The 26,311-nt window shown below is 60.0% G+C and overlaps 1 protein-coding gene across 3 annotated transcripts; it reads right to left on the bottom strand.

Annotated features, from left to right (window-relative positions):
* Positions 1-2,572: 2,572 nt before the first annotated feature.
* On the bottom strand, positions 2,573-26,311 carry RASA4B (RAS p21 protein activator 4B). Of its 3 annotated transcripts, XM_037139173.2 has the most exons (21): positions 26,168-26,311; positions 21,358-21,414; positions 19,720-19,833; positions 19,177-19,238; positions 17,825-17,954; positions 15,899-15,980; positions 15,224-15,355; positions 14,907-14,995; positions 13,485-13,602; positions 13,088-13,238; positions 12,725-12,789; positions 12,300-12,412; positions 11,859-12,051; positions 11,479-11,616; positions 10,736-10,880; positions 10,312-10,481; positions 8,736-8,873; positions 7,455-7,590; positions 6,400-6,520; positions 3,372-3,436; positions 2,573-3,208 (listed from the first exon to the last, which is right to left on the bottom strand). In XM_037139173.2, the coding sequence occupies exons 1-21, from the start codon at positions 26,230-26,232 to the stop codon at positions 3,087-3,089; spliced, it is 2,406 nt and encodes an 801-aa protein (XP_036995068.2). In that variant the 5' UTR covers positions 26,233-26,311; the 3' UTR covers positions 2,573-3,086. The 3 variants fall into 3 exon arrangements, with proteins under 3 accessions (XP_036995068.2, XP_036995069.2, XP_036995070.2); XM_037139174.2 differs by lacking the exon at positions 26,168-26,311 and having other exon boundaries at positions 21,322-21,370; XM_037139175.2 differs by lacking the exons at positions 2,573-3,208; positions 3,372-3,436 and having other exon boundaries at positions 6,404-6,520; positions 7,549-7,590.

The following is a 26,311-nucleotide window of genomic DNA, read 5'->3' as shown; positions in this document are numbered from 1 at the left end:
CAGCATGCTCTGTCAGCACCCTACTGGGACACTGCTGCACCGGCCAGACTGGAGGTTATTTCATTGTCTAGGGCAGAGCACCTCCAACTGTGCAGGCTTGCAGACCAAGACTGACGCCTGTTTTTTTGTAAATAGAGTTCTATTGGAATAAGCCAAGCCTATTTGTTTACTCATTGTGGCTGCTTCTGTGCTCTGAGAGTAATTGTGACCAAAACTTCCATGCCTGGACCTTTTCCAAAAGTTTGCCAATCTGCCCTGACAGGTGTGGCTCAGCGGGTTGGGCTCCATCCCACCAAGAGAAAGGTTCTCCGTTTGGTTCCTTGTCTGGCCCAGTCCCTGGTTGGGGCGCGGGCAAGAGGCAACCAATCAGTGTTTCTGTCATCTCACACTGCTGTTTCCCTCCCTCCTCCTCCTTCCCTTCTCCTCTCTCTAAAAATAAATAAAATCTTTAAAAGAAAGAGAAAGTTTGCCCTGCCTGCTGTGGCTCGGTGGATTGAACACAGGACCATGAATAGAAAGGTCACTGGTTGGATTCCCAGTCGGGGCACAAGCCTGGGTTGTGGGCCAGGCCCCTGGCTGGGGGTGTGCGGGAGGCAACCAGCTGATGTTTCTCTCACACGTTGATGTTTCTCTCCCCCTTTTTCTCCCTCCTGTCCCTTTCTGACAATAAATGAAATATTTAAAAAAGAAGGAAAAGAAAGTTTGCCAATCCCTGATCTTGGGGGTTGGACCTGTGTTTGACTTTGATATTATTCGACTAGAACCCAGACATTGCAGTTACTTATGAACTTGCATATTTCTACCCTGTAGAGAACATCACAGTCTCATCCTAGCGTTGTTTTCTCAGAATGCTTACGAATGCCTCACTTCTCAAAATGTTCTGTCACCAGCTTTGCCACACACTCATTCTCTCCTTGATGTGTAATGGGTTTTTGGTGTGTGATCATTCTATATTTGTATGAGTCATTTAAAAATATATTTGAAAATTATACTTGGACAGGAATTCCCAGAAGGAAGTTGGTGGGAATTTGCCCAGGTTGCCTAGGGACAGGCCCAGAGGATGAGATGCACGTACCATGTGAGTGGGACCCGCTTGGCTTCCCAGGGTGTCTGCCTTGGGCTGACTGCCAGCTCCGGGGGCTCAAGACATCTGGGGGACCTGCCCCAGAACCCATCCTGAGGGGTGTGGTGTTGGTGGAGAATCCCCGGGCAGTGGAAAGTGACCTCTGGCGCTCCCCTGTGCCGTTGGCAGACAGGGGTCTTGTCTGTCCCTCTCCTTTTTCCCAGGTGGCTCCCGAAAAGAATGCAGCATCTGGGGCTGTGGGCAGCTCTGCTCAGAGCCCGAGAGGAGACGGTAGGGTGGGGGCAGTGCCAGGCACTCACTCATTTTAACTCCCCTTCCGGCTGTGATGGCCATGTCCACACCAGGATCCACTGAAGACGGCGGTGGGTGTCACCAGTGGGTGGCTGTTTGTGTGCAGTTAAAACCCAGAACTCTACTTGTTGCAGCCCCAATGAGTGCGCACTTTTCTTCCCCCTTCCTTCCCTGCACTGGGGCGCAGGAGACCTGGGGTCCACGCCTCCCGATCATGAGGCCCTTGAAACCCAAGAAGATCCAACAGGGGTGAGGACTTGTGTGAGGCTCTAAGGCGGCAGCCAGAGAACCAGGTGTCCCTGACTGGGTAGGCACGGGGCCCCAGGCCGCGGACCGGGAAGGGAGGGGTCACATAGCCCTGCAGAGAGACTCGTGAGGCCCATGGGAGAGTAGCACCTGGAGCCAAGCAGGGACGAGCATCCAGACAGTCAGGTTGGTAGGCTTCCTGTGGGGGCACACTGCCGGAGAAAAGGTCAACCCCAAAGCTACCGGGCAGAGGGAAGGCGCCGCCCCGTCCCTTCATCCCCCCACTGCTTCCTCTGCCATTCCTTCAAGAAGCCACTGGGCAGCCTGCCCAGATGGCCCTGCCCCAGGACCTGGTTGGTCATCTGGGTTAAGGGTCCTACCTGTGAGCCCACCCTTGGGGACTGTCCTAGGCCTAGTAGGATTCACAGGCCTGGCTCCGACCTTGGTTAGGTGAATTTTAAAGAATGTGCTGGAAGCCCCTGCCCCTCCTCCACCCTGTTAATTAAGCTGGAGGCTACCTTATACCCAGAGGCGGATCGGAACGAGGGCAGGAAGGTGATGACCAGAGGGAGCCCGGCTCTGATGGAAGGGTTGGCGACAGAAATGCTGCCAGTGCCCAGCCTTGTGGTTCAAGGTTCTGAACCCACCCTGCTGTGCAGGCTTCGGGACAGCTGGAGTCTGTTTGGGGGCCGCAGGGCAAGGGCATCTAGTGGGCGGGTCAGGCTCCAGAGCCTGTGGGAGATGGGGGAGTGGGACCCAAGGGCGTGGTGGGGACAGCAGCTTGGAGGAGAAAGGAGCCGCCCACCCCGCCCGGGAGTGGGGAAGGCAAGGAAGGGATGGGGATGCAGAGGTTATGTTGCTCCGTCCTTGACTGCCCCTACCAGCAGCCGCCGGGGTCCCCAAGCCCACCCCCTCTCCTCACCCCCCCATCACAAGACCCCGGAGCAGCAGTCACCACAGGTTTATTGTTGGCAGCAGAGCACCGCGACGCTCTCCCAGGGGCACAGCCAGTGGCTGTGAGGAGAGCGGGTAGAGTGGTGGCCGAGAGCAAAGTGGATGCTGAGGTCAAGACTTGGTCTCCTGGGCCCTGCGTGCCCTCCTGCCTCTCTGGGCCCAAGGAAGTGTCGGTCTGCTTGGGTATGGACCATCCAGGGGGTCTGCCCCAGGCAGGAGTGGAAGGTCCCTGGAGGGTCTGGGCTAGTGGTGGTGACGGACGGCTGCAGGGACCGCAGGGAGCAGCCAGGCCTCGCAGAGGAGCCGGAGCCCCCAGGTTCCCCGAGAGACTTCATATGGGCAGTGATGGGCCAAAGTCTTGTCAGCTCTGGATCCCCTGGTCCCAACTCGCCCAGCGCAGGAGAGACCCAGGCCCTGCACCCCAATGAGAGGGACTGAGGTGAAGAGCTGAGAGTGCACTGGGGTACCCGAGCACCTGGTGGGGACTCGATGGTGGAGTGTGCGGCAGGCCTCACGTCTGCAGATCTAGGAGGCAGTTCGGCTCTGATGGTGGGGAGCCGGCGGGGCTGCAGCTGTGTGCCTCCTGCAGGTCCTGCAGCACCTGCAGCAGCTGGGCCAGCGGGTCCTCCGGAGCTGAAAGCAGGTGCAGACTGAAGGCAGAGCAGGCTGGGCCTCTGCTGCCAGTGCTTGTCCGGAAGGTCTGGGGGCCCCCAGGAAGCAGGCCTCGGGAGCCTCACCCACAGCGTCCCTGAAGGGGGCTCAGGCCACCTAGAGAGTCCAGGTGGGAGGGACCTACCTTCACCAGGGCCCGTGAGCCCGGAGCCTGCCTCTGTGCCCGCACGCAGCTCCTGCTGCTTCTCCCTGTGCAGAGGACAGAGTGAGGACTCCTGTTGTCCCTGCTGGGAAGGCTGGGTGACCCAGCGTGGGCCTCCTGCACTGGAGGGCCTTCTGGGCAGCCAGGGCTGACCCTTCCAGTCCGCGGGGGAGGAACCTGGGCCCAGGTCTTGGCTCCCGCTTTCCACCTGCCTTCCCTCTGCCAGCCTCCTCCTCCCCACCCTCCCAGCTGTGCCTCAGCAGACGGTACCCGGGACACCAAGCTGGAACCGTGTCACTCCTGTTTCAGAGGGCCCTTGGGAAAAGAGCCAACGGGGCCTGAAAACCCTCTGGTATTAAATGGCCCTGGAGCCAGAGGCCTCTGAAGCGCTGTCCCTAACTGGGCCCACCGAAGGTCCCGGTCCCCTCGGGCCTGACCCCGTGCTCCTACAATGCAGGGGGGGGAGCAGCGCATGGACCCAGAACGTGGAAGTTCCCTAGTCAGGAATTCTTCCGGCCCAGCCCTTTGGACGGTCTCCCTGATCTGCTTCAGGAGAGACGTTTCCCTCTGCTGAGGGCTGACAGGCTCCTCCCCCTCCTCAGACACTGCCTCGGCCCTGTGGGGTCGCCTTGCCTGCTTCCCTGCTTCCCTCAGTGCAGTCACTTTGGCCTTTTTTCCACGCTGCCCCCACTACCCAGAATTCCCTGCCCTGCTTCACTCTCTACCAGATCCTGTCAAATCTCACAGACCAGCTCAAACATCATTCCCTCACTCCTCCCCTCACGTTCTTGCTCAAATCATTGAGGGACTCGAATGCGAAAGGCACTGTTTTCAGTTCTGGGGTTCGAGCAGGGAATGGACACCACCTGCCCTCAGGAAGCCCAGTGTGGTGTGACTGAGAGGCAAGAAGTGAGTAAACCGCACATACTGATGAGTTCCTGACGCTCTGGAGTAACAGTGGTCAGGGAAGGCCTATCGGACAACTGGCATTTGAGCAGGAGCCTGAATGGGGCGAGGGAACATGCCATGCGAACACCTGAGTGTGAACCTTCGGGCAAAGGACACAGCAAGTGCAAAGGTCCTGTGGTGGAGACGCCCAGACACAGCCAGGAGGCAAAGACAGCTTCAGGCAGCTTAGCCCGGAGGGCCTCCGGTGGCAGATGCGGCTGTGAAGCAGGTCCGCCAGGGCATTCAGGCACCGTGGCCTGGACAAAGGCTTTGGGCGTCACGGGTGTAGGAAGCCATTAGGGTTTTAAGTGGGGGAGTGAAGCGACCTGTTTTGTGTTTGAGAAGATCCCTCTGAGGGCCGTGTGGAGAACAGACCCTGGGGACGCAGGGGTAGAGGCGGAACAGCGGGTTAGGAGGCTCCTGTGTCACCCCCTCAATGGAAGACGTGAGAGGCTCAGCCAGGGACAGTCACCGTGTAGATGAAAGAAGGGGTCGGATGTGGCCTTATTCTGAACATAACGCCCAGGGGCTGGCCTCGAGAAAGGGCTGGATGTGGGGCTGCGGGAGGTGAGGGCAGGTGAGGAAAGTAGGCCCAAAGTAATCACAGGTCCTTCATAAGAGGGAGGCACAAAGGTCAGAGGTGACGGTGATGCTGTAACGGTGGGAGTGGAGACTATAGTGATGATGCACTGTGATGACGGAGGAAGGGGCCGCGAGCCCCTCTGGCCTTTAGCCCATGGGGACTGATTTCTGACTTGTGACCTCTAGAACTGCGAGAGGCTAAACCTGAGCTGTTTGAAGCCACCAAGTGGTGGGAACGTCACGGCAGCCGCGGGAAACTGATGCCTCGGGTGGCTGGGTCGGTGGGTCGGTGGGCCTGCGGCCCTGCTGGGCGGGAGGTGTGCAGGCACTGGGCACCGGAGGAGGTGAGCCGGGATGAGGGAGGGCGGCGGAGCCGTCCTGGAGGGGGTGCTTAGAACCACCTCAGCCCCAGGCGGCTCCACTGCCTCCTGGCTTCCCGGGGACAGTAAGAGCACCTGCTTGGTTCGGTGGCTGTGCCTGTTAAGTGTGTTTATACGTGAAGTGAAATTCAAGTGGAGCCCAGAAAATGATGAGGAGGAGGAAGAGGAGGAGGAGGGGTGGGAGGTTTTAGGGTGTGGCCTTGGGAGTGAGGGTCCGGGCGGGTGAAAGAGTAAGTCTCTGGAAGTGCAGAGTCCGAAACAGGGCTGCAGGGTGGTGGCTGTGTCCTCCGGGTGGAGGACCGATGAAGTCACGGAGCGAGGGGGCCAGAGTGGGAGTGGAGACGGAGCTGGGGACAGGGCCACGCTGGCAGGAAGGAGGTGGCTGCAGAGTGACCCGGAGGGCACCGGTGACTACGGATCACAGGGCAGTGAGTGGTCCTAGCCTGAATGCATGGACTCTGAAGGATTTTGATGAGATAGACCCTGGCAGAGTAGCTTAGGACAAGGAGGACGGCCAGCGCCCCTCCAGGCCGGGTGTCGGAGTGCGGGGGCTGGAGCGGCCCAGGGCCGCAGCGCTCTTAGGGAGCACTGGGTCTCTTTAAAATATTCCTGTGGGGGCCCCACCCCCAGACATTCTAGTCAATGGGATAGGGCTTGGGCATCCTGCTTTTTAAAGTTGTTTTTGAAAAGCATCCTGTTTTTTTCTATACTGGAGCCAAGGCTGAGAACCACTGAATGAATGGAGATGGCTGAGGAACTCGGGGGGTTGGCTGAGAACCAGCCCTGTGCTCTGAGGGCACCAGGAGAAGTCTGGGCAGATGGGAGGCTGTGTCAGCCTGGGATGGAAGGCAGCCATGGCCCTGACCCTGGGCTTCCGCAGCCCTTGGGGCCTTCATCCTAGCGTGAGCTGGCTTCCTGTCATGAAGATCCAGGTGCCCCTCCCCACGTGTGGCTGTCAAAGGCCGAGAGTCACTGGGCCTGATTAGAACTGCGGAGGAACCCTGAGCCTGAACCCCCGCTCTGGCCCCTGCCTGGCACGCTTCCCAGGCTGTACGCGCTCTCCTGTACGGGACTCACTGCCCCCGCACGGGCCTGCTCACCGCAGTGCGGTCTCCATGCCCAACAGGTGCCGGTAGATGAGTTGGGCCTCCAGGTCAAGGTCGAGAGGGTCATTCCATTCCTGCAGCATCACCCGTGACCGGGTCTTATCACAGCCCAGATCTGGGGGCAGAGAGAAGGCAAAAAGGCACCGTGAGAGCTCATGTCCAACTTCTGGTAGTTCATAGGGGAAAGCCAAGGCCTGGAGAGGGAAAGAGATGGACTCGGGGGCCCCGGTGAGGAGTTGCGCTGGGAGCCCAGCCTGGAAAAGTCTGGCCCTGGGCTGCCTACGGCTCCCCACACGGCTCCTCTCTCGGGTTCACTCCTATGCCATGGGGTACACAACTGCAGAGCCTGGGAATTTCACAGGGAATTGCACTACTTAGGGAGCTGGACCGCTTTCTAGAAATGCCTGCCTGGAAGGAAGCAGAGCGCATCCTGGCATGTAGTGTCATGGTGCGGGAACCAACAGGGCTTTTGTGCCTGGAGTGGGCGGGCCCTACCACTCACTGGCTTTACCACCTCAGCAGAGGCATCTGCCCTCACTCAACCTCAGTTTCCTCCTCCATGAAATGGGGCTGCCAGGCTCTGCTTCACAGTCCCCTGGGGAGCACCCCTTTCACCAATGACCAGCTCCCTCTGTGCTGGGTATAGTCGGAGGCTGCAGGAAAGCAGGCCAGCCGGCAGCGCCCTTGCACAGGGCCACCAGTGTGTGCCCACTGCTCAACCTCAAATCCAGGGCTGCGAGAGAGCAGGTAGACCATGTCACAACAGCCTCTAACCACACTTAAGTAAGGCGATTTAGATTTAACTAAAATTTAAAAATACTTAAAATTCCGCTCCTTGGCTGCACTAGCCACACTCCAAGTGCTCAATAGCCGCCTGTGCCCGTGGCAAGGGAACAGATACGCACCATTTCCGTCATCACCGAAAATTCTCGTAGAAGCTCCTCTGCGCCACCCCTCTAGGGCCCAAGGCCCAGAGCACCGCCCCCCCAGTACCAGGCTGCCTGCCGTGGACAGATGCAGCCCAGGGGAGCCCAGGCCTTCACTCCCACCTGTCTTGTCCCTCTGGTGGCAGCAGCTCCACTTGTCCCCGCGGAAGACACCAGGATGGTAGGAGCCCAGCAGGCCTGTGTTGTTGATGCTCACCTTCCGCAGCGCAGACAGCCACTGGTTCAGCTCGTTCACACACTGTGGGGACCAGAGGGTGGGGGAACAGGGCTGATCAGAAGGCAGCCCCCCCAGGAAGCCCTCCCTCCCTGGAGCTCCTGTGCCACTCGGGACGACACGTCCCCCGCCGGCACGCTCAGCAGCTTTCGGTGCATTAGGAAAGCCTGCCCTTTGTCCCCGGACACAGCCCACGCCTGGGCGCACGGCTTGGTGAGCAGAGCGTGGGCTGGACTCCAGCTGCCACGGGTCCCCTTGGCCGTGCCCCAGGGTGGTCCACAACCTGCCGACCATATGCTACAGCCCTGCTGTCACCACCTTTCCCCCGTGGCTGTGGACTCTGACCCAACAGGGAGCCCGCAGAGGGCAGGGCCCCCTGGGACAAGTCCATGACCACCTAACACCCGTCCAGGACAGTCACCCCTCCCGGGGTCAAGCTGGGCCCCGTCCAGACTTCCTGCTTATGTTCTTCCTCCACAAGATCTCCCCCTCGATGCTCCATTCCTCAGCTTGTCCCCCCACTCAAGTGCTGCCTTTCAGAGGCCCTCCTGACCACCCTTTATAAAGCAGCACCCCTCTCTGCTGCCCCCTATTTGGCCCCTCCCTCTCTCTCTTCGTCTCCTTTGGTTTCCTTCAAGGCACTGTTTGCCATGTGACATTGTAAATATTTATTATTTATCAGTCTATCCTCCTCCCTGGAGCACAAGGTCCACCAGGGCAGCGACTCTGTTTTGTCTGTGGCTGTGCCCCCACCACCTGGAGCAGTGCCTGGAATCTGGCAGGTGCTCGGGGAATGAATGAATGAGTCAATACAGGATAAGGGGATGCGACAGCATGCTCCCACAGCCACACGCACGCACACTCCTGAGTGTTACTTGTTGATACTCACAGACACAAACCAACTCGGACACTTGGAAGCACAATTCCCACAAATGATACGCACAGACACAAACCAACTCGGACACTTGGAAGCACAGTTTCCACCTGGGGGTGCCGAGGCAGGCCCACGGAGACACGCATGCTCGCGCACACCACATGCACGTCAGATCTCATGTACCTTGCTGCCCCATGTGGCCAGCAAGGGGTCACGACACCCAGTCCTCGTCCCAGCCCCCACCCGGGACTCCCACAGCTCCCCCCCACGAGGGCGCCCCACCATGCCGCCGCACCTTGCACTGCAGGTAGGCAGTCTGAGGCCTGCCTGCGTCATCCGTGTAGATGACCTGCATGACGTGTGAGCTGCCGAAGCTCTTCTCCTCCACCTTCTCTGCCGCCCGGATGTTAGCTAGCTTGATCAGGGCACTTTTCTGGGAAGGGCAGGGAAGGGAGGCTCAGGGTCCCAACTGAAGCCACTCCACTTCCCACCTTGGGGCCTCGGTCTCTCCCCCAACAGAGCCCTCCCCCACTCCCACCATCATCGAATCTAATGAGACACAAAAGGGACAGAGAGAACCTCTGCATGGAAAATGTCCACATCCCTGAGAGAACTCCAGTCTGCTCAAGATGAATCTATGCCACCACCCCCAGACCCTGCTCCCCTTGCCTCTTGCATACTCTCCCATCAGAACTCACCAGGGCCTCTCATCACCCAAACAGACCAGTCCCCTGGCCCTTGGGATAATGCCCACACTCCCCAGCCTGGCATCTAAGCCCACCGCCCCCACTGGCCTCAATGACCAGCATGGAGGAGCAGTGCCATCCCTCGGAGGAGTGGGGAAACCTGGGGATGCACGGTCCGGGCCGTCTCAGGGCGGGGCCTCCGAAAGGGCAGAAGGCGCATCCCAGAGGGTGCACTGCCCGTGCTGGGGCGGGCGTGCTGGAGAAGCCACACAAAGGAGGCAGTGGGGGCGGCACTGCACAGGGGGGCGCACAGATGTGCCCACAGGGAGGCAAGCTCAGTGCCAAGGATCAGAAAGGGGCCCAGAGCAGGGCGAGAGAGGGCACTGCCAGGGAGCCAGGCTTTGCTGAGGCTGCAGAAAACGTTGAGGGGACCCGAGTGCTGGGCGGTTGCCCAGAGCTAAAGAAGCTGGAAAGGGTGAGGTCTAAGCTGCAGGGTCACCCCAAGGAGCCCCTTAATTCCCTCAGTATCCCTCAGCTGCTCAGGGGTGGGTGCCCCTGGCAGACCACCCCTGGAGCCTGGCTGACTAGGGGTCAGGTTGGCCCCACTAGGGGTCCACAGGCCCACCCAGAAAGTATGCACTAAGCCCTTCTTGGGAGAGGAGCACTCAGAGGAAGCCAGGCCAGGGACGTGGTGTCTTCAGTGATATCATTGGTTTAGGTCCTGCTCTGGGCCAGATCCTGGCTCTGGCCCCTAGGAAAGGTCATCTCATCTAATCCTCAACAATGTCTTAAGTAGGGGCCACTATCTCTAATTTATAGGCTAAGACGCCAAGGCCCAGATAGGTTGAAACACTTCCACTAGGTACACAAAGTCGAAACCCAGGACTTCTTTAGCCCCCCTCGGCTTCCCTGCTCTCCCAGGAGCACCCGTCGGCCCCCTACCCCACTCCTGCAACTGACCTAGAAGCCAGAGCTGGACACCATGGTGGCCGCCACGCCCCCTTTGCAGGGGAATCTCCTCATGGATCTTAAGTGACTTTGTAGGTGACATCAGAAGGCTAGTCCTTCCTGGCTTTCTTCTCTGACCCTGGCAGACCCTGGGATGGGCCCTGAGGAAGGGACAGGTGCCTCCAGGATGTTACAAATCCCTCAGAACCCTACTTGGCGGCCTCTCTCCTTACCCACCTTGGAGCCGGGTGTCTTGGCAAAGCTGAGAGCCTCAGTGGTGAGGGAGAAGTAGAGCTTCTTGAAAGAGGAGGACATGAGGGGGCCCTTTCCCTTGGTCCTGTGGATGAAGAGTGACCCCTCCTTCATTGGCGGTGTCTGCAAGCTTAGCGCCCTCTGTAAGTCCAGTTCTGCCAGGCCAGGGAGGTAAGGCAAAAAGTGAGCTCAGTGGTGAGTGAGGTGGGGGTGGAGCAAACATCAGCAGCACGCTGTAGGCAGAGCTTCCAGAGGCGCATGCAGGTAGTGGGGCCATGGGGGAAGAGCACCCGTGATTTGGAGCTGGGGGTGCAGCCAAAGAGGCCCCCAGGTAGATGGGGCCATGCAACAGGAGGCAGGACAAGTGCAGACAGGAAACTGTGGGTGGGGCCTCACAGGAAGTGCTCACCCTCCTTCTCTTCGATGTCCACCAGCTTGTTGATGAAGTCCTTCAGCTGGGCCACGCCCTGGCGCACAGTGGGCTGCAGTGGCTCCATCCAAGCCTCCTTGGCCCTGGAAGCCAGTGTGTCCATGTTGCCCACATTCTGGACTGCCTGGAGATGACAGCAGGAAGGGCCAGGCTCTGCTCAGTAGGGGCCCAACCACTGAAGCCTGCCCCCTGTGCCCAGTAAGTCTGTGCTCCTCCCACAGTGGAAGTGGAGGCAGAGGCAGCATAGGCTTTACCCACAGGCCCACTCCATCCCCACCAGGGACCAAAGGTCAACAGATCACAGAGTTCAAGGCATCTGAAGACCTGAGAGTTGAGGCTACCTAGGCCCAGCCTATTGCCCTTCCGCTGCAGGTCTTGCGTCAGACTCTGCCTCCCGAGGTGTGCCGGGCCCAGCCCAGTGCTGGGCAGAGAGGCACAGCCTGTTAGTAAGTAGCTCTGGGGTTGAAAGGCCCAGGATTCACTATCACCAACACGTTGTGTAGCCTTGGGCAACCTACTTCCCCTCGCGGACCTGTTCCCTTATACATCAGATGGGGTGACTGTGAAAAAACTTTATAAACTGTGAAATGCAATGCCACGTGAGAGTATCAGTGGCCTAGTCACAAGGCCCTTCTGGAGTCAGTTGGGTACACAATGCAGTCCAGGCAAGGAGCCCTGCTCCACTCCCAGCTGGGTATCCACGCCGGAGTCTGCAGCCACACCTTGGCCAGTAGGAGCAGAGTGCGACTGGTGCGGGCATCTGCGTGTCGCTCCCGCAGGTGGAAAAGCTTGGGCGCCATGATGGCGGGAGAGAAGAAGCGCAGGCACAGGAAGCTGGTGACAGCGATGAATGGTACGTTCTGGATGAGAGCGGGAGAGCGGAGGGCTGGATTCCCCCAAGCCTGAGCGACCTCCTGATAGCCCTTTCCCTTTTGGCACTGTCCCCATCTCTCCCCATGACTCTGCCCCTCTACCCATCCTTGACTACTAATTCCACCACAACCACCTCCCAGCCGCCCCTCTCCACTGGGCCGTGGGACCCACCGCTCCCCTTTTCCTCCCGCTTTCTTCCCTCTCCCAACCCGGCCGATAGAGGGCGCACCTCGTGCTGAGCACTGGGGAAGCGCTCTCGCACGCGCCGAAAGAGCTGGCGGAAGGTGGCTCGGACCACTGCTGGGCATGCGCGAACAGAGCGACAGAGCGCAGTCAGAAGCGCCCCCAGATACGCGCGCAGCGTCTGTGCGCTCTGCTCCAGCACCTCGGCCTCGGTCTGCTGGCGGTGTAGCCCGGAGCACCTGCTTGGGCAGGAGGCGGACAATCACAGACGGTCGCAGTCAGTGTTCACACACACGACTTGGGCAAGAGCTCCCAGAGACACAGGTGCAAAAGACATCAGCCGAGATAGGGGCACAGACAGCACACGGGTGAGCAGGTAGACGAAAGGTCAACCCGGGCAGAAAGAATCATAAACATCCACTTGCAGACATGGCTGTCCCCATCCACCCCAACCTCCTGGTCCCCCAGGGATCACCCCTGATCTCACCCTACATCCTTGACCTCCACTTTGCTGGGATCCAGCTCCACGTACTTCTTCTCCTCAAATACCCTGTCGATGATGGGGCCCAGGACACCATGCAGATACCGCATCCCAGCCACCTGAGGGCCACCACAAGCAGCATTGGTCCTGTCTCCCACCTCCATGTCCTGACGGACATGTGACCACAGCTGGCCTTCCAGCCACCCTGTGCACCATTTACCTGCTGTGTCCCCTCAAGACTAACCAGACACAAGGAATGCAGCTCAAATTTCTGTTACATGAATGAATGAATGAACAAATGAACAGAAAAAATTCTTAGCCTTAAAGATCCCTGGACATGGAGACTGAAGACTTAAATTTAAGTTCTGTCTCTTGGCCTCTCTGAACCCTAATCTCCTCATCTATGAAAACAAAATACCATGCAACCTCACCTTCAGAAAAGACTCCATGGACTTTGAGGCCAGAGAGTTGCTTCGGAACAGGGTGTTGGTCTCACCTATAATCAGAGGTTCCAGTGGGTAGGGGGCTGGGAGAGGAGCAAGGCTTTGGGGAAGAGGACAGAGGACCCTAGGGTTCAGTAAAAAGCCCCCTTGCCACCCCAACCCATTGCCCCACCTCTGCCTTTTGCTACTTCCCTTGCCTCACAACCTGATCCTTTTCCTCCTGATTGGATTCATCAACCTCCTACAGGAGGACCTCCTGGATTTCTCCCATCTCAGTATTTCTAGAGTCCTTGGCTCCCTCTGCCACTCTCCACAACACCCTCAGAAGGCCCACTCCCGTCCAGGCCTCACTGGTGCGACTCAGCTCCAGCTGAAAGAGCAGGTCCAGAAACTCTTTGGCCAGTCCCTGCCCCAGGAAGAGCTTGAGTAGGTTGGTGGCCACTTCCTGGCGGCACTCTGTGCTGGTCATCTCCTCAATGAGTGGCATCAGCTGTCCCGGGCCCTGCAGGAGGCAGCAAGGAGAGGCGGAGCTGCCGGACGCACAAGGGAACCCAAACCCTTTACTCTGAGGACCTCAGAGGGCCATGGGGAGGGTTAGGGGGCTTTTCCAAGTGATGGAAGTGTCCTTGGACACTAGCTAGTTCCTTACCATCCTGAGAACTGTGTTTTCCTCTTCAGAGTGGGTTTAGATGGCCAGGAAGGACAGGCATCCCCGGACCCTCCCTCCTGCCCCAGTGGTCCCTCTAACCTGGGTGCCCAGCTTCGCCTCACGGCACAGCAGCTGCACCAGGGGCTGGTAGCAGCTGGAGGGGAGCACCATCTCATCCCGCAGTCGCACCTCCAGCTGCAAGGAGCCCAGGTTGCCCCTGGAAGCGGAAGCATGTGACCTTTCCACCAGTGACCCCAGGGCCACGCCCCTCCCCACTGTCTCCATCTTCCCTGCTTGGGGTCAGCCTCACAGCCTCTCCACTGACACCCTCCGCTTCCGTCCCCTGCACTGCCCCACTTCCTATTCTTTGCCCAAGCTGTTTTCTCTGTTTGGAACGCCCTTCCTGCCTCCATACTCATAGAAACGCCATCTGTCCTCAAGGCCTTGCTCCCTGCCACCTCTAGACTCCTGTGGACTCTGAACTTGACCCGTGTGCATTAGGCTCTCCAGCCTCATGTCTGCAAACCCCCAGAGAACAGCTCCTTCACTTACAGACTTCACACTGGAAGCAAATCCCCAACCCTCAGAACAACCTGCCAAGAGATCTGAGATTCCAGCACATAAGCAACTTGCCACAGGATCTAACTTCCTCTTCCAAGTTCCCTCACGCTGACCACTCCTGGTGAGGGCACCGACCAAAGCTCAACAGTCCCCAAGGCCCCACTGCCCACAGCGCAGCGCAGTGAGTGGCACTGCTCGGCACACTGCGTCACATGCAGAGGCCAGCAGGACAGAAATGCCCTGGTGCTGGGCACAGCCATCTGCCCTGTCCTGTTGAGTGTGGGGATGGGGGTCTGGCCTGGGGCCTGCTGCAGAGAGACAGAGCTGAGCCATCCAAGGGGGGAGCGCTGCTGAGCCTCTGTTTCTGGGTTGAGGGCTGGGCAAGGAGGCCAGAGGGCTTCCTGGATAGGGCCGCCAGATTAGCAAAGTGAAAATACAAGACACCCAGTGAAATCTGAAAAGTCTAATATAAGTTTGTCAAATATTTCATGGACATACTTACACTAAAAAATTACTTGTTTATCTGAAGTTAGGTTTTAAATGGACATCCTGTATTTTATCTGGCAACCTTATTCCCAGGGAATTTGGGGCCAAGCAACAGCTATGGGTCAGGGACACTGACTCCGAGCTCTGGGGACTTGAACTGTAGTCTGAGACTGTAGAGAAACTCTTAAAGGGAAAGGGTCTGAAATCTTGTTCTAGAAACTTCCACAAGGAAAAAGGAAGACCTATCCTGCCTCAGAGCTCAGAGGACCGAGCTGAGCCCAGGACTGTGGGAAGGGAGAGGAGACAGGATCCAGCCTGGAGGGAGTAGGTCCTGGCCTCGTGGTAGGAGCTGAAAGAAGCCTGCAGCTCGCATCGCCCACCCCTACCAGTCCACCCGCCTGTCTGCAGGAGCCGCCCTCGGCCTCCCTCAGGCCCAGAGCCTACCGTCCCAGCCACCAAGTTCCAGGCACTCACTCTTCCCTCCGACTCTTGGACTGATCGGGCTGCAGCCGGAACCAGCCCTCTTGCTGGGCGGCCCACAGTCTCTGGACATTGACCACCACCTGCAGGCAGGGCAGAGGCAGGGTGCTGGGCCGCACTCAGGTCTCTTCCTTGCCGACTACTGTACGTTGGAAGGTCCCTGAGCACCAGGGGCAGTTGGGGACAGGGTAGTTGCTGGTTCTGGGGGTCCTGGGTCTCCTGAGTGCCCCTCTCCAGGGAAGCTGGAGGGGTGGGACGGGAGGGTGGGTGCAGAAGGCGGCAGGTGCAGCCCGAAGGGGCAGGGTGCTCACTTTGCCCAGGAAGTCATTGCGGCTGACGAGGTCCCAGTCCCAGGCCTCCACGCACAGGGCCTCTGTGGCCCCCTCCTCCAGCTCGAACTCGAATGTCTCGTTCCAACGTGGATAACATGATTTCTTAACGATCTGCCCAGAGAGTGGGGGGCTGTCTCCATGGGCTTCCCAGGCCCAGCTAAGGGTGGAGCTACCCCAGACAGCTCCCCTGGGTTCCCTGCAGGGCCACTGAAGTAGCCTCCTCTCCTGGTCCAGGCAGAGGCCCTGCAATAGCAGAGGTGAAAACTTCCTGTCCAAGCCCCCACCCACCTCTCCGGTGGGGAAACTGAGGTCTGGAGTAAGGACTTGTCCGTGGGCTCACAACAAAAAGCACTAGATTGCACTGAGACCCCAGGTCCTCCCCTGCAGAGCTGAGTGCCCTCCCCCCAGCTGTTCCCAGATGTGAGAAGAGCACTGGAGGCAGCTTGTCTGGGCTGAGGCCACAGCAGTTGGTGCCAGAAGGGCTGGGACCAGCTAAGCACCCTCAGAGGTCACCCTGCTTTGCTGGGCCTCCTCTGTAAGAGGGCAGTTCTAGCCTGACCTCCCAGGTGGTAGTGAGGAGGCAGTGAGGCAGTGAGGGGCCCCGGTGGGGCCCTCAGCCTCCCTGCCCCTTCCCTAGCCCACAGGCCTTCTCACCGAGGTCTCCTGTGTCCGGCCATTGTAGCGCACACGGACAAAGGGGTCAGACGCACCATTCCGGTCCTTGGGGGCTAGATCCCTGGGGGAGGGAAGGTAGCAGAACATCCACTGTTCCCTAAGCTGCCCCTGCGATGGGATAACCACACCAAGCCAGACAGGCCTGAGCTCATCCTGCCCCTGGTGAGCTGGGTGACTGAGGACAGCATCCCTCCCTTATCTGGACCTTCATCCCCACAGCGGTCACCGCATGGGCCCCGCACCAGGCCCAGCCCCCTCCACGTGGAAGCCACAGCGCCTTCCAACGAGGCTGTTGCCCCTACTGTGGTAGGAGAGGAAGCAGCTATGGTTGCACGGCAGCCCAGGCAGAGCCCCCCCCCCACCTCTGTTCTCAGGGCAGCCCTGGGCAGGAGCTGCTTCCCTGAGCCTCGGTTTCCTCATCAGTAAAACGAAGAAGACAAACCCCATTACTGAGGCAATGAGCTCTCAGAAGGCTTGCCCTGGCAGACCCCTATGGAGGGGTCTGGGTGAAGGTCTGGTTGATCGGTCGTCCTCTCTGCAGAGACGGTCCCTGCCAAAGCCCAGGCCGGGCCCCAGCACGGAAGCTTTTATGGAAGAGCGAGCCCACCCCCTCTTCCTTCTGCTATCACTATTATTTCCTGCTCTTTTCCATGTTTTAATTTTGAAGCCTCTCATGCCTGCCTTTTCTTTTTCTTCCTCCAAATCTTCTAATAGAATTCTGGAGGCTGGTCTTGAGATGCTGCCCAGAAAGATAAGGAGAAAATGTTCTGTCTCTACAGCAAAGGCAGCATCTTGGGCAGTCTCGGAACTCAGCAGGGGTCTGAGCTGAGGGTAATGAGAGACGAGACCCCCCCCCCCCATGCACTCTAAAGGGTGACCTGGATAAACCAGTCCCCCACCCTGGGACTTGCTAAGAGGAGGCCAGGCTGGCCCGGCCACTGTGTCCCCAGTGGTCTGGGCAGCGTGTGTGAGCGTGTGTGCATGCATGTGCCCTAGTGGGTGGGTGAGGAAAGGCACGGGTGGCGTGTGAGAGAGTGACTTAGAACGGGAGGCGTGACCATGACTCTGGCCAAGGCCGACCATTTTCCATCTGGCTGCACCCCTTCCACATTCCAGCCCCAGGACGGAAAACGAAGCCAGGGAAGCCACAGTTCTCATTTCCAGAAAAGAAAGTTCTCCCTCCCAGAGAGGTCGGCACCTCCGCAGGGGGGCGTGCAACTCCGCAGGGGGCGTGCTCTGTGGGTGCTGGCACTGGTGTCCCCCCCACGGGCAGCAGGCAGAGGCTGGGGGCCGCCCGCTGGCCCCAGAGCGGGGCAAGGACCCGGTGGAAGTGGGCTGGAGCCAGAAAAGAAGGAGCTTCTTGTGGAGTGTGAGTGACTCACACTCAGGCCTGCAGCTAAAAATACTCTGGGGGGGGGGGGTGCATCTCTGTCCCAGGTGACTCAGGCCCACCTTCCCGTCCAAGTCACTGCTCCTCCTGAGAAGCCCACTCTTCCCACTGGAGATTTTCAGCACCTTCTTTCACCTCCCCCAGAGACTACACACTAAATACCATCCCACCCCCACAGAGCAGGCCAAGTTCGTAACGATGTTAAGCCCAGGGAAAGCCCAGTCTTGGCATTGGGGCTGTGTTGTCCTAGTTTGGGGTCCCCTCCCACTGCTGTGAGGCCTAAAGTTCTGCCATCAGTACATCACCCCATCCCCTAAGTGCCACACCTCCTGAGTGGGGCCATCCAGGACGTGTCCTCAGGCCAGGGAAACCTCTCTAGTCTGCCCGAGAGCAGGCTTTGCTCAGGGAGGCTCGGGGCCAGCGGGCGGGGGTGGGGGAGGGAGCCCAGCACCCGCAGTGGGTTTCTCTAGGTCCAGGGGGCCCGCTGCCCTGCGCCCCCGCCCCTCACATCTCACCTGGCCTCCAGCACGGAGCAGCGCAGCCGGCCAGCCCGGGTCCCCGGTAGCACCTCCAGCCGCAGGTGGATCTCGCCCTGCACCTCCTCGTTGGGGTCGATCTCCGCCAGATGGACCCACCCACTAAAACCTGTGAGGCTGCTGTTGAGCCAACGGCCTGGCTCCCTTCTTCCCACGCCCTTCACCCTCCACGCCATCAGGAACCACGTGGTCCCTCCTTCATCCCCTCGGAACCCTCTCAAGCTCCTGCCACGCAGGGGCTATGGTCCCCAGTGACAGATGGGGAAACTGAGGCTCAGACACTGGGAAACAGCCGTTGAAAGAGCTCAGATTAGGATCAAAGACGTGTGACCCCTGCATCCTCGCTGCTGTACCATGCTGCATTTGGTGTCCCAGGCCCTAACTCATCACAGCACTGCCTTCTTCCTGTTTCCCCATCTTCATACAGGGGGAGAAGGGCTCTTGCCTGGGGATGCTGAGAGGGGGCCTAAGCCCGGAAGAGAGCGACAAGAGAATGGCATCATGGGGGCCACTGGGCCCCAAGAGCCTGTCTGGGGCCTCTGTCAGGAGGGGCCTCTGGCCGGGAAGGGGCCAAGGGGCTCCAGGAGTCAGCAGAGTCGCCCCAGCCGCCACACGCCTGCCCCAGCCTCATGGACAGGAGCAGGGGTGTGCCTGGGAGGGCTCTGAGATTCAGGGGCTCGGCCGGCAGAGCCTGAAGCATCTAAGAGCTTCTGGGCTGAATGCTCTTGGGCAGATGGAGACTCAGCCCAGAGACGGCAACACCTGCCCCAGGTCACACAGCAAGGCTGGGGCAGGGTTGACCCCTCAAAGCACTGTCAGCGCCCCAGGAACTATGAGAGGCGCTCTTCAGCCTAGCCCAGCTCCAGGCTGACCCCGCAGACTTAGGACATGGTGGCACTGGGGCCCAGGCTGAGGGGGCTTCAGGGGTACAGAGGAGTCAGCTGGATTGGACAGAGGGGTCCCCACATCGCAGGAGCCTGAAGATGGGTTCCCTGGTGGTCAGGTGGTGAGCACTCGGCGCGCTCCCTCTCTCAGGAGCCCGAGGCGGCCCCTTTGGGTGCTGACACAGGCCTCGGATCCCACCACTAGCAGCTCTTCTGCTCTGGGGGACGTGGTCCCAACCCGGAGGCAGAAGGGGGCCCAGGGCACAGAGGTGGGTGTGTAGGACACGGCCCTTCTGGGAGGGTAGAAACGGCTCTCCCTGAGCACGGAGCCTGAGGGAGCCGAGGAGGTCTGCGTAGGGGGGAGGCTGCGGACTGGGCAGACCAGGGAGGGGCCAGGGGCCGGGGAGGGGAGGAGGAGTGGGCGGTGGCTTCCTCCGGGGACCTTACCCTTAGGGTGAGCAGCCAGGGCGTCCCTGGTAAGGCAGGCCTTCCCGATAACGTCATCTCGGCTGGAGAATGGAGAGGGAGCCGGAGTTGGGCTGCGCTCTGCAGGGAGCCCGGGCCCCCCCCCCCAGTTAGGGCCCCTGTAGGGAGCAGGGAGGGTGACACCCCAGTCATTCACAGGGGCCTCTCTGAGCAGGAAGGACCGTGGCCTTTCTGCACATGATGTATTTCTACACATGAGCCGAGCGTGTGACCACACGCATGCCGAGCTTGTGCTGTCTGGGTACCCTTCCTACCTCACATGCCTACCCTCACACAGTGCACCTGTGTTCCCACACACGCTCACCTATGACACGGTGTGTGCTTGGTGCAGCCGCACACATGTGTGACATGCTCATACCCTGCACCCTTCTGGAGCCCCCTGGGCTCCCTCTCCCTCCAGGCTATAAAGGGGCTGCAGCGTGACCAGCAGTTTCCGCAGTGCGATGGGCCGGGAGGGGTGGAGGGTGGGGTCCGGGCCCCAGCTGAGGAGAGGGGCCCACGCACCTGAGGGCATCCTCGTCCATGATGTAGAAGGCCACCGCGTGGAAGGTGGGCGGAAGGTGCACCTGGTACTCCTCCCCCCAGAAGGGGCACAGGGTTTTCCACACGGTGGCTGTCCTGTAGCAGAGGATGGTCAGCGCCTGCCCACCGCACCCACAGGCCCCGGGCCAAGGGGAGTGGGGCTGTGCGACTTGAGCCCACCCTCCCCACACCCCTTCCACCCCTGAGAACGACTGCTCTTCTGTTTGATCACTTCCCATGTCCCAGACCCCCTGCCCACCATCGATCACTCCCTGCCCATCTTCCTCTCTGCCTGGGGTGGGGCACAGGGCTGCATCTTTCAGGCCATTTTACACTCGGAGGAACTGAGGCCACAGTCGGCAGCCGCGTAGGTAACCCAGCAGGGCTCCCTGGCTCCTGGCTCCTGAGGGTGGAGGCGGGGCACCGGCCGAGCTCACTTTGGCACCAGGCTGTTCTCCTGGGGGCCTGGGAGCCGAGGTCCAGGGCCTGACCCAGAGACGCCTTCGTTGGGCAGGGCCTCCCCAGCTCCGGCCGAACCCCCTGGGTTAAAGCCCTCGACTCATGGGACTCGGCAGGCGTGTGGGTTAGGGGAAGCTGGTGAAGGCTCAGAGGACAACCTCCACCCGACCACTTCTCAGAGCTGTCACTTGAACTCTGGGACCTCAGACTCCCTGGGTGTCACTGAAACAGAGCCACCATTCCCTCTCTTCAGGTGGGGGTCTGTGGTTAGGAAGCGAATCTGGAAAAAGGGTGGGCCAGCTTGCAGGCAGGAAGGACTGTGGGCCAGGCGGCCTCGGCCAGCGGCCAGCCATGGGCACGCACTCAGCTGGGCGGCACAGCAGGGCGGCGGTGGCCAGGAACTCTGAGGCAGAGGCCTGGGTGAGGGAGGAGACGGCACAGCAAAGACGCTGCCCAGAACCGTAAAGCCCACGGAGAAAGGGAGGTCCAGGGGAACTGGGCTTTCTGGGTGCAGACTGGGGACCCTCATCCTGGAGAGGGGCAGTTTTTCTGCTCACTAGGGGAGGGGGTGCCCCAAGGCAGAGCAAGGACCGGGGAGGGGAGAAGGAGCTCCGGCTCTGGGGTGAGCCCGACTTGGGCTCCAGTCTGGCTTTGCCACTTCACTAAGTATGTGACTTCAGGCAACTTATTTAGTCTCTCAGGGCCTCAGTTTCCTTACGTGTAAACGGGTTTAATGATACTTAAACTGTAGCTCACTGCAAGAATTAAACGGCCCAGACTTCTTCAGTGTAGGGCGCGGAGACTGAGCTCCATAAGCATAAGCGACAGCTCTTGTTACGGACCATCACCATCATCACCATGTCACTCCTGGGAGCACGTGTCAAATGCTATAGAAAAACCGCCCCCGAGGCCCCTGGCCAAGTGCCCACCCACAGCAGATAGTTCTGAGCGGTGTTAAGGTCCGGGATTAGCAGGACGAGTTACAGGCTGGTCTTCAGCACCTCCTCCGAGGGGTGTGGTGGGGGCCGAGGGGACGAGAGGCCCATCTCCACACAAACTTCACAACCCTCTGGGGGGGGGGGATGTTAAAATGGGCTGGAGGGGACACGGGGGGAGGGAGCCCACCTCACTCGGCCTCAGTCCTGGGGGTGGAGGTGGTACCTGATGATGGGCTCATTGTCCACTTTCACGATGCAGTAGGGGTCACTGCTGCCGTTGCTGCAAGACAGACAGGGGAGTGGGGCACTGAGGGGAGACGCTGGGGGCAGGGCCTCCCGGACAGCTCCCCTCCCTCTGCCAGGGGCCCTCAGTGACCCCAGGAGAAAGACATTAAGGCCGAAGCACCAGATCCCTGGGTTGGGGCCCAAAGGTTCCTCAGGCCAACACTGGTGTCTTCACCCTCGGTCCGGGAGGGGTGGCTGGGGAAGGCGGGGACCCGCAACAAGGCTCTTGGCCCCACCACAGCCCCACCTCAGGGGGGACAGAAACAGCAGTCGCCAGTCACAGCAGCCCCAGGCCAGCTACCGACACCCCTACCCTTGACACCACAGGCAGCCCTTCCTCCGTCCTCTGAGCCTTCTCTCCTGCTGTTCCTCCTGCCTTCCCAACCTCCTAGCCCCAGCCCCTCCTCTAAGAGCCCTCTCCAGAACAGAGAGGGCGGGGGAGTAAGGTCCCCCTGTGACCCCACCACCTGCTCTTCCTCAGTATGTTTCCCTGTATCCCAGGAAAGTTCCTGACATCCTGTCAGCTTCCTCCCCCACCCGACTGAGGGACCTGAGGGTAGGGACCACTTCTGTGTCCCCAGGGCCTGGATAAGGCTTAGCACAAGACAGGGTCCTGTGAGTGTTTGCTGAATGAATGGACGAATGAATGAACAAATACTGCAGTCTGCCCTCGAGCTCCCAGCCATCTGGGAACAAAGGACCAGGGAAGGCAAACCTGGGACTGCCCAGTCCCACCTGGCCTGCTGGTGGGGGTTTCTGGGGTTGAGGGCAGCCCCAGCCAAGCCCAGGGCTGGTCGTGGGCAAGAACAGGGGGAAGGACTATTTACAGAAATGTGCTTCAGGCCTGGTGTCCAAAACAAGGAAGTGTATTTTCATGTTGGAGGCTGGGGAATCCCAAGCCCTATTTCCCTTCTCAAAGAGGCTCTTTTCTAACGGAAACCACCTGACACCGACATCTCCGAAGGCTCCCAGATGCCAACGGAGAACGGTCACCAAGACCCAGCTTCCCCCTAAAGTGGGATGTGTCACGCCAGCTCCTGGGGCGTGGCCCTGGTCCCCCTGCAGGTGAGGGCCCGGCCCTGGGAGGTGTTCAGTCACTGTCAGCCCTGCCCCAGACTCCGTGCCTCTCTGCCCGCAACCTCTCCACCATCGTTCGAGAGCCCCCTCCTCCAGAGAGCGCCCTGGGAACACCCTGGCTTGCATCCCACCACCCCGAGGCAAGGGGACCGTAGGCCTCGGGACAGACCCCTGTGCACCCAGGGCCAGAGTGGGCACGGGGCCCAGGAGCTGCACAAATGTTTGAACGAGAAGTTCGGGGGAACCAGAGAGAGGTCACGTGGGCTAAGAGCTCTGTGGGCTGCCCCCACTCCGGTCTCTCTCTGCCCTGCTCCTGCCTCCTGCCCTGGGGGTCCTGGGGCTTCCCGGGGGTAGGAAACCTCTTGTGCAGCCTTGCAAGCCCAGCATCACCCACCGCTCAGCCCTCACTCAGTGGGTGAATTTCGAATGCACAGTGAGGCCCGGGGCCCTGGCTGCAGGAGGGGAGGTGGGCGAGGCCCAGGGCAGGATCAGACCCTGTGTGTGTGGAGAGGCAGCAACGTGCAAGGAGGCCGCATCAAGGGATGTGAAGGGGACAGTGTCAAGAGTGGGCGCGGGCCAGACTGAAGGACCTGGGCCCAATCGTGGTCCCTGGCCAGCTCTTGGGACCGTGCGCTGCCCGGTGTCCTCTGCCGTGATGAAGCCCCAGGGCTGATCCCCTCTCCCGCTTCTCCTTCCCCGAACCACTTGCCGGCTCAGGCCAGTCTGGCTACTTGTGGGGCCTCTATATTTAGGGCCTTGGCAGTTCCCAGGCTGTGGAAGAGAAGGATCAGGGCAAACCCTGAAATAGCCCCGGGCCTGTCCCCAGGGTCACTGGGCGTGGGAGCCAGTGGGTCAGCGGTCACCAGGAGACTCTGCTCCGGTCTGTCTGACCCAGGCCCCCAGGATGGGAGACAGCGGGAGGGAGTGTGACAGGGACAGAGGGCTCTAAGAGCTGTGCCCTTATGAGAACTCAAACACCATGAGTGGAAGTGTCAGGGAGACAGGTGGCAGATGAGCTCAAAGGGCCTCCCTCCTCAGAGCTGTCTCAGTCAACATAGGCCACTATGACAGGTGGTGAGCTCCCTGTCCTCAGAAGTATGTAAGCCCTGGCTAGAAGGGAAGCTGCTCAGGAGATGGGCTGAAGGCTGATGAAACACAGTGAGGCAGGCTTCCCAGCACCGCTGCCTCCAGCACTCAGCGACGGCTTCCTGTAACCTCCAAACCCCTACCATCCCGGAGCCAAATGCTCTGCCTGGCATTTGAGAGGCTCTCCCCACCGAGCCCACAGCACCCTCTGCCCTGCTAGGACTCCGGGTCTGTCAGCAGCAGAGTGGGGCTGAGTCCTGGCTTCTCCATCTACCTGTGTGGCCTTGGCAAACGACTCCTGCATCCTGAGCTTCAGTTTCCCCATCTTCAAACTGAGCATATCTACCTCATAGGGCTAATGAGAAGACTGAGTGAGAAGATCCTCAACACCCCTTGCTGTCCAGCGTCCCTCAGGGCACCCGGAATGGCAGGACGAATGAGTCACGGGTCCCTACCCTCTCAGTCACGTGGCACAGGCAGCCCAAGAAGGAGCGGGTGCTGTCGAGGGCCCTGTCTTGATTCCAACTGACCCAAAGCGCTACAGGGTGCAGACGGGGGGGGGGGGGGGGGGGCAATGAACTCTGCACAGGGCACCAGTAAAAGCCCTGGAGAGAAGTTTGAGAGGGGTCCTGAAGGATGAATAGTTTTTCGAGAGGACTCGGAAGGGGAGTGCTTGGAAGCAGGAGGCCCCAAATACGTGTGGAAGCAGGGCTCCTAAAGGCATAGCCTGGATGTGAAGGGCTGAGGGAGGAGGTCACAGCTGGACTGAAGAGAGAGTTGGCAGGTTAGGACTGTGTATACCAGCCACTACAGGAAAAGCAGAGGAAAGGAGGCGAGGGGAGGGGAGTGGGGTAGGAAGTGGGGCAGGGTGAAGAAAAGATATTTTGAAGGTGGAACCAGGGGTGGCCCCACCCCTGGGAATGAAGGCACCTTGCCCAGTGTCCCTCAGCTGTGAGGGGGCAGGGTTGTGAGGGGAACCCGGCAACCTGGTTCCCGGATAGGTGCGGTCCACAGCTTCACCTCCCTGGGCTGGTGAGAGCCTGGAGCCAGGCACAAGGGCAAGTGCTTCAGGGATGGGGAGGGAGGCAACAGACAGAGGGGCCGCTCCTCCCAGCTGCTCTTTCCAGCCGCCACCAGCCAGAGGAGGCCAAGCTGACCTAGTTTATCAGTGCCAGCCCAGGGGGTGGGGGGTGGGGGTGCTCAGAGGCCTGGCCTGAAGGCTGAGACCCTTCTCAGAGCTCATGTGCCTTCCCACCCCAGAAACCACAATCGCAGCTCCCCCACCCACCCACAGAAACCCACCTTGAGATGGTCTTCCACCACCCTCCCTCACCCATTGCCATGGCAACAGAAGCCCAGCCTCATCAGGCCCAGGGGGCCTTGAACTGGAATTGCTCCTGGCACTGAGTGTGCTGGGAGACTCATAAGGGCCACGGTTCATGTAGGAGAGATGCCCTGACCCCTTCCTCCTGCATTGCCCACCCCGCTACCTCACCACCTCTCTGCAGCCAGGAGCCCAGTGAAGAGCCCGGGTGTGGGGAGACTCCAGCCCAACAGACTTTGGACCCAATGCTGCCTCTGGGCTCCCCTTCCTCCACCCCCACCTCCAGGCAGCCAGAGCCCCTGGAGCTTCGTGCTTTCCACCGTTCCTATCTGAGAGTCCTTCCCCCAGTTTGCAGACGGGGAAACTGAGGCTTAGGGGACAGGGAGCAACCTAAGGCTGTACACAAGGGAGTCAGGGAGCAAGTGGGGCAGCTCAGCTCTGGGACCTACTGAGAAAGGTAGGGCGAGGGGCCCCGGGAAAGCTCCTAAAGCTAGCCAGGGACCCGGGAAAGCCCTAGACGCCAGGGCCTGTCAGGGGCCCTAGACTCAACACCTTGCTCTGCACTTGGGGCCAGCATTTCCCATCTCTTGAGTCTGGGTTCCCTCTGTGAACTGTTGTGATGGGAACTGCTTTGCTGGGCGCCTGTGAGGATTAAAGGCAATGGCTCCTGTAAAGCGCAGGGCACAAGCAACAGCTATTCCCGAGCCACTCCATCTTGCCCTGGTCCTGGCCTCCCGCCCTCCAGGTCAGCTCTTCGCTCTAGTACCTCCCGTCCCAAGTGCACTGCAGGAAGCTCCAGGACAGCCCCTGGGTCTCCGGCGTGTTTCAGGTGCACCCCCGCCGACACAAAGCGTTCAGGAACTACAAGAAACGCTCCTGATTTTTAGGGGGGGGGCACCTCCACCCTCTCCAGCCACGCCCCCGGCAATCGACCGATACCTCGGTAGTTGACCAAAGGGTCTCCCCTGCGATGTCGCCTCCATGCCCAGCCCCAGTCCTATCAAAGTCCCTTCCCCTCTCGAGCTGCCGTGCGCCCCTTACAGATTCCCGCCCCCTCCCCAGTCCACTCTGTCACTCTCTGTCAGGTGCTGACAACAAATCTCAGTGTCCCCATTTCTCTGCCCGTCTCCTACTGCGAACACGCTTGCCACCCCCTCGCCTCTGCTCTACTTGTGGGTGGGCCGTGTGGACCCCGGAAAGGTCAGGCATAAGGGGCAGCGCCCCTCCACGGAAAGTTGAGGTTCCCACCCTTGGCGCTCACATGTCCTTGGCGGGCAGGTTCTTTCCCTCCACGATGCGGATGGACAGCGAGCTGCGCTTGGCCATCGTGGGTCCGCGACGCTGGGTCCTGGCCCCGGGAGAGTCAGACGCCAGCGTCCAGTGCAGAGCGCAGCCTTACAAGCGG

This window comes from Artibeus jamaicensis, unplaced genomic scaffold, assembly GCF_021234435.1.
Source record: "Artibeus jamaicensis isolate MK-2021 breed Jamaican fruit bat unplaced genomic scaffold, CSHL_Jam_final contig_956, whole genome shotgun sequence".
NCBI classification, from domain to species: Eukaryota; Metazoa; Chordata; class Mammalia; order Chiroptera; family Phyllostomidae; genus Artibeus; species Artibeus jamaicensis.
This window is presented reverse-complemented; position numbering and strand designations above follow the sequence as displayed.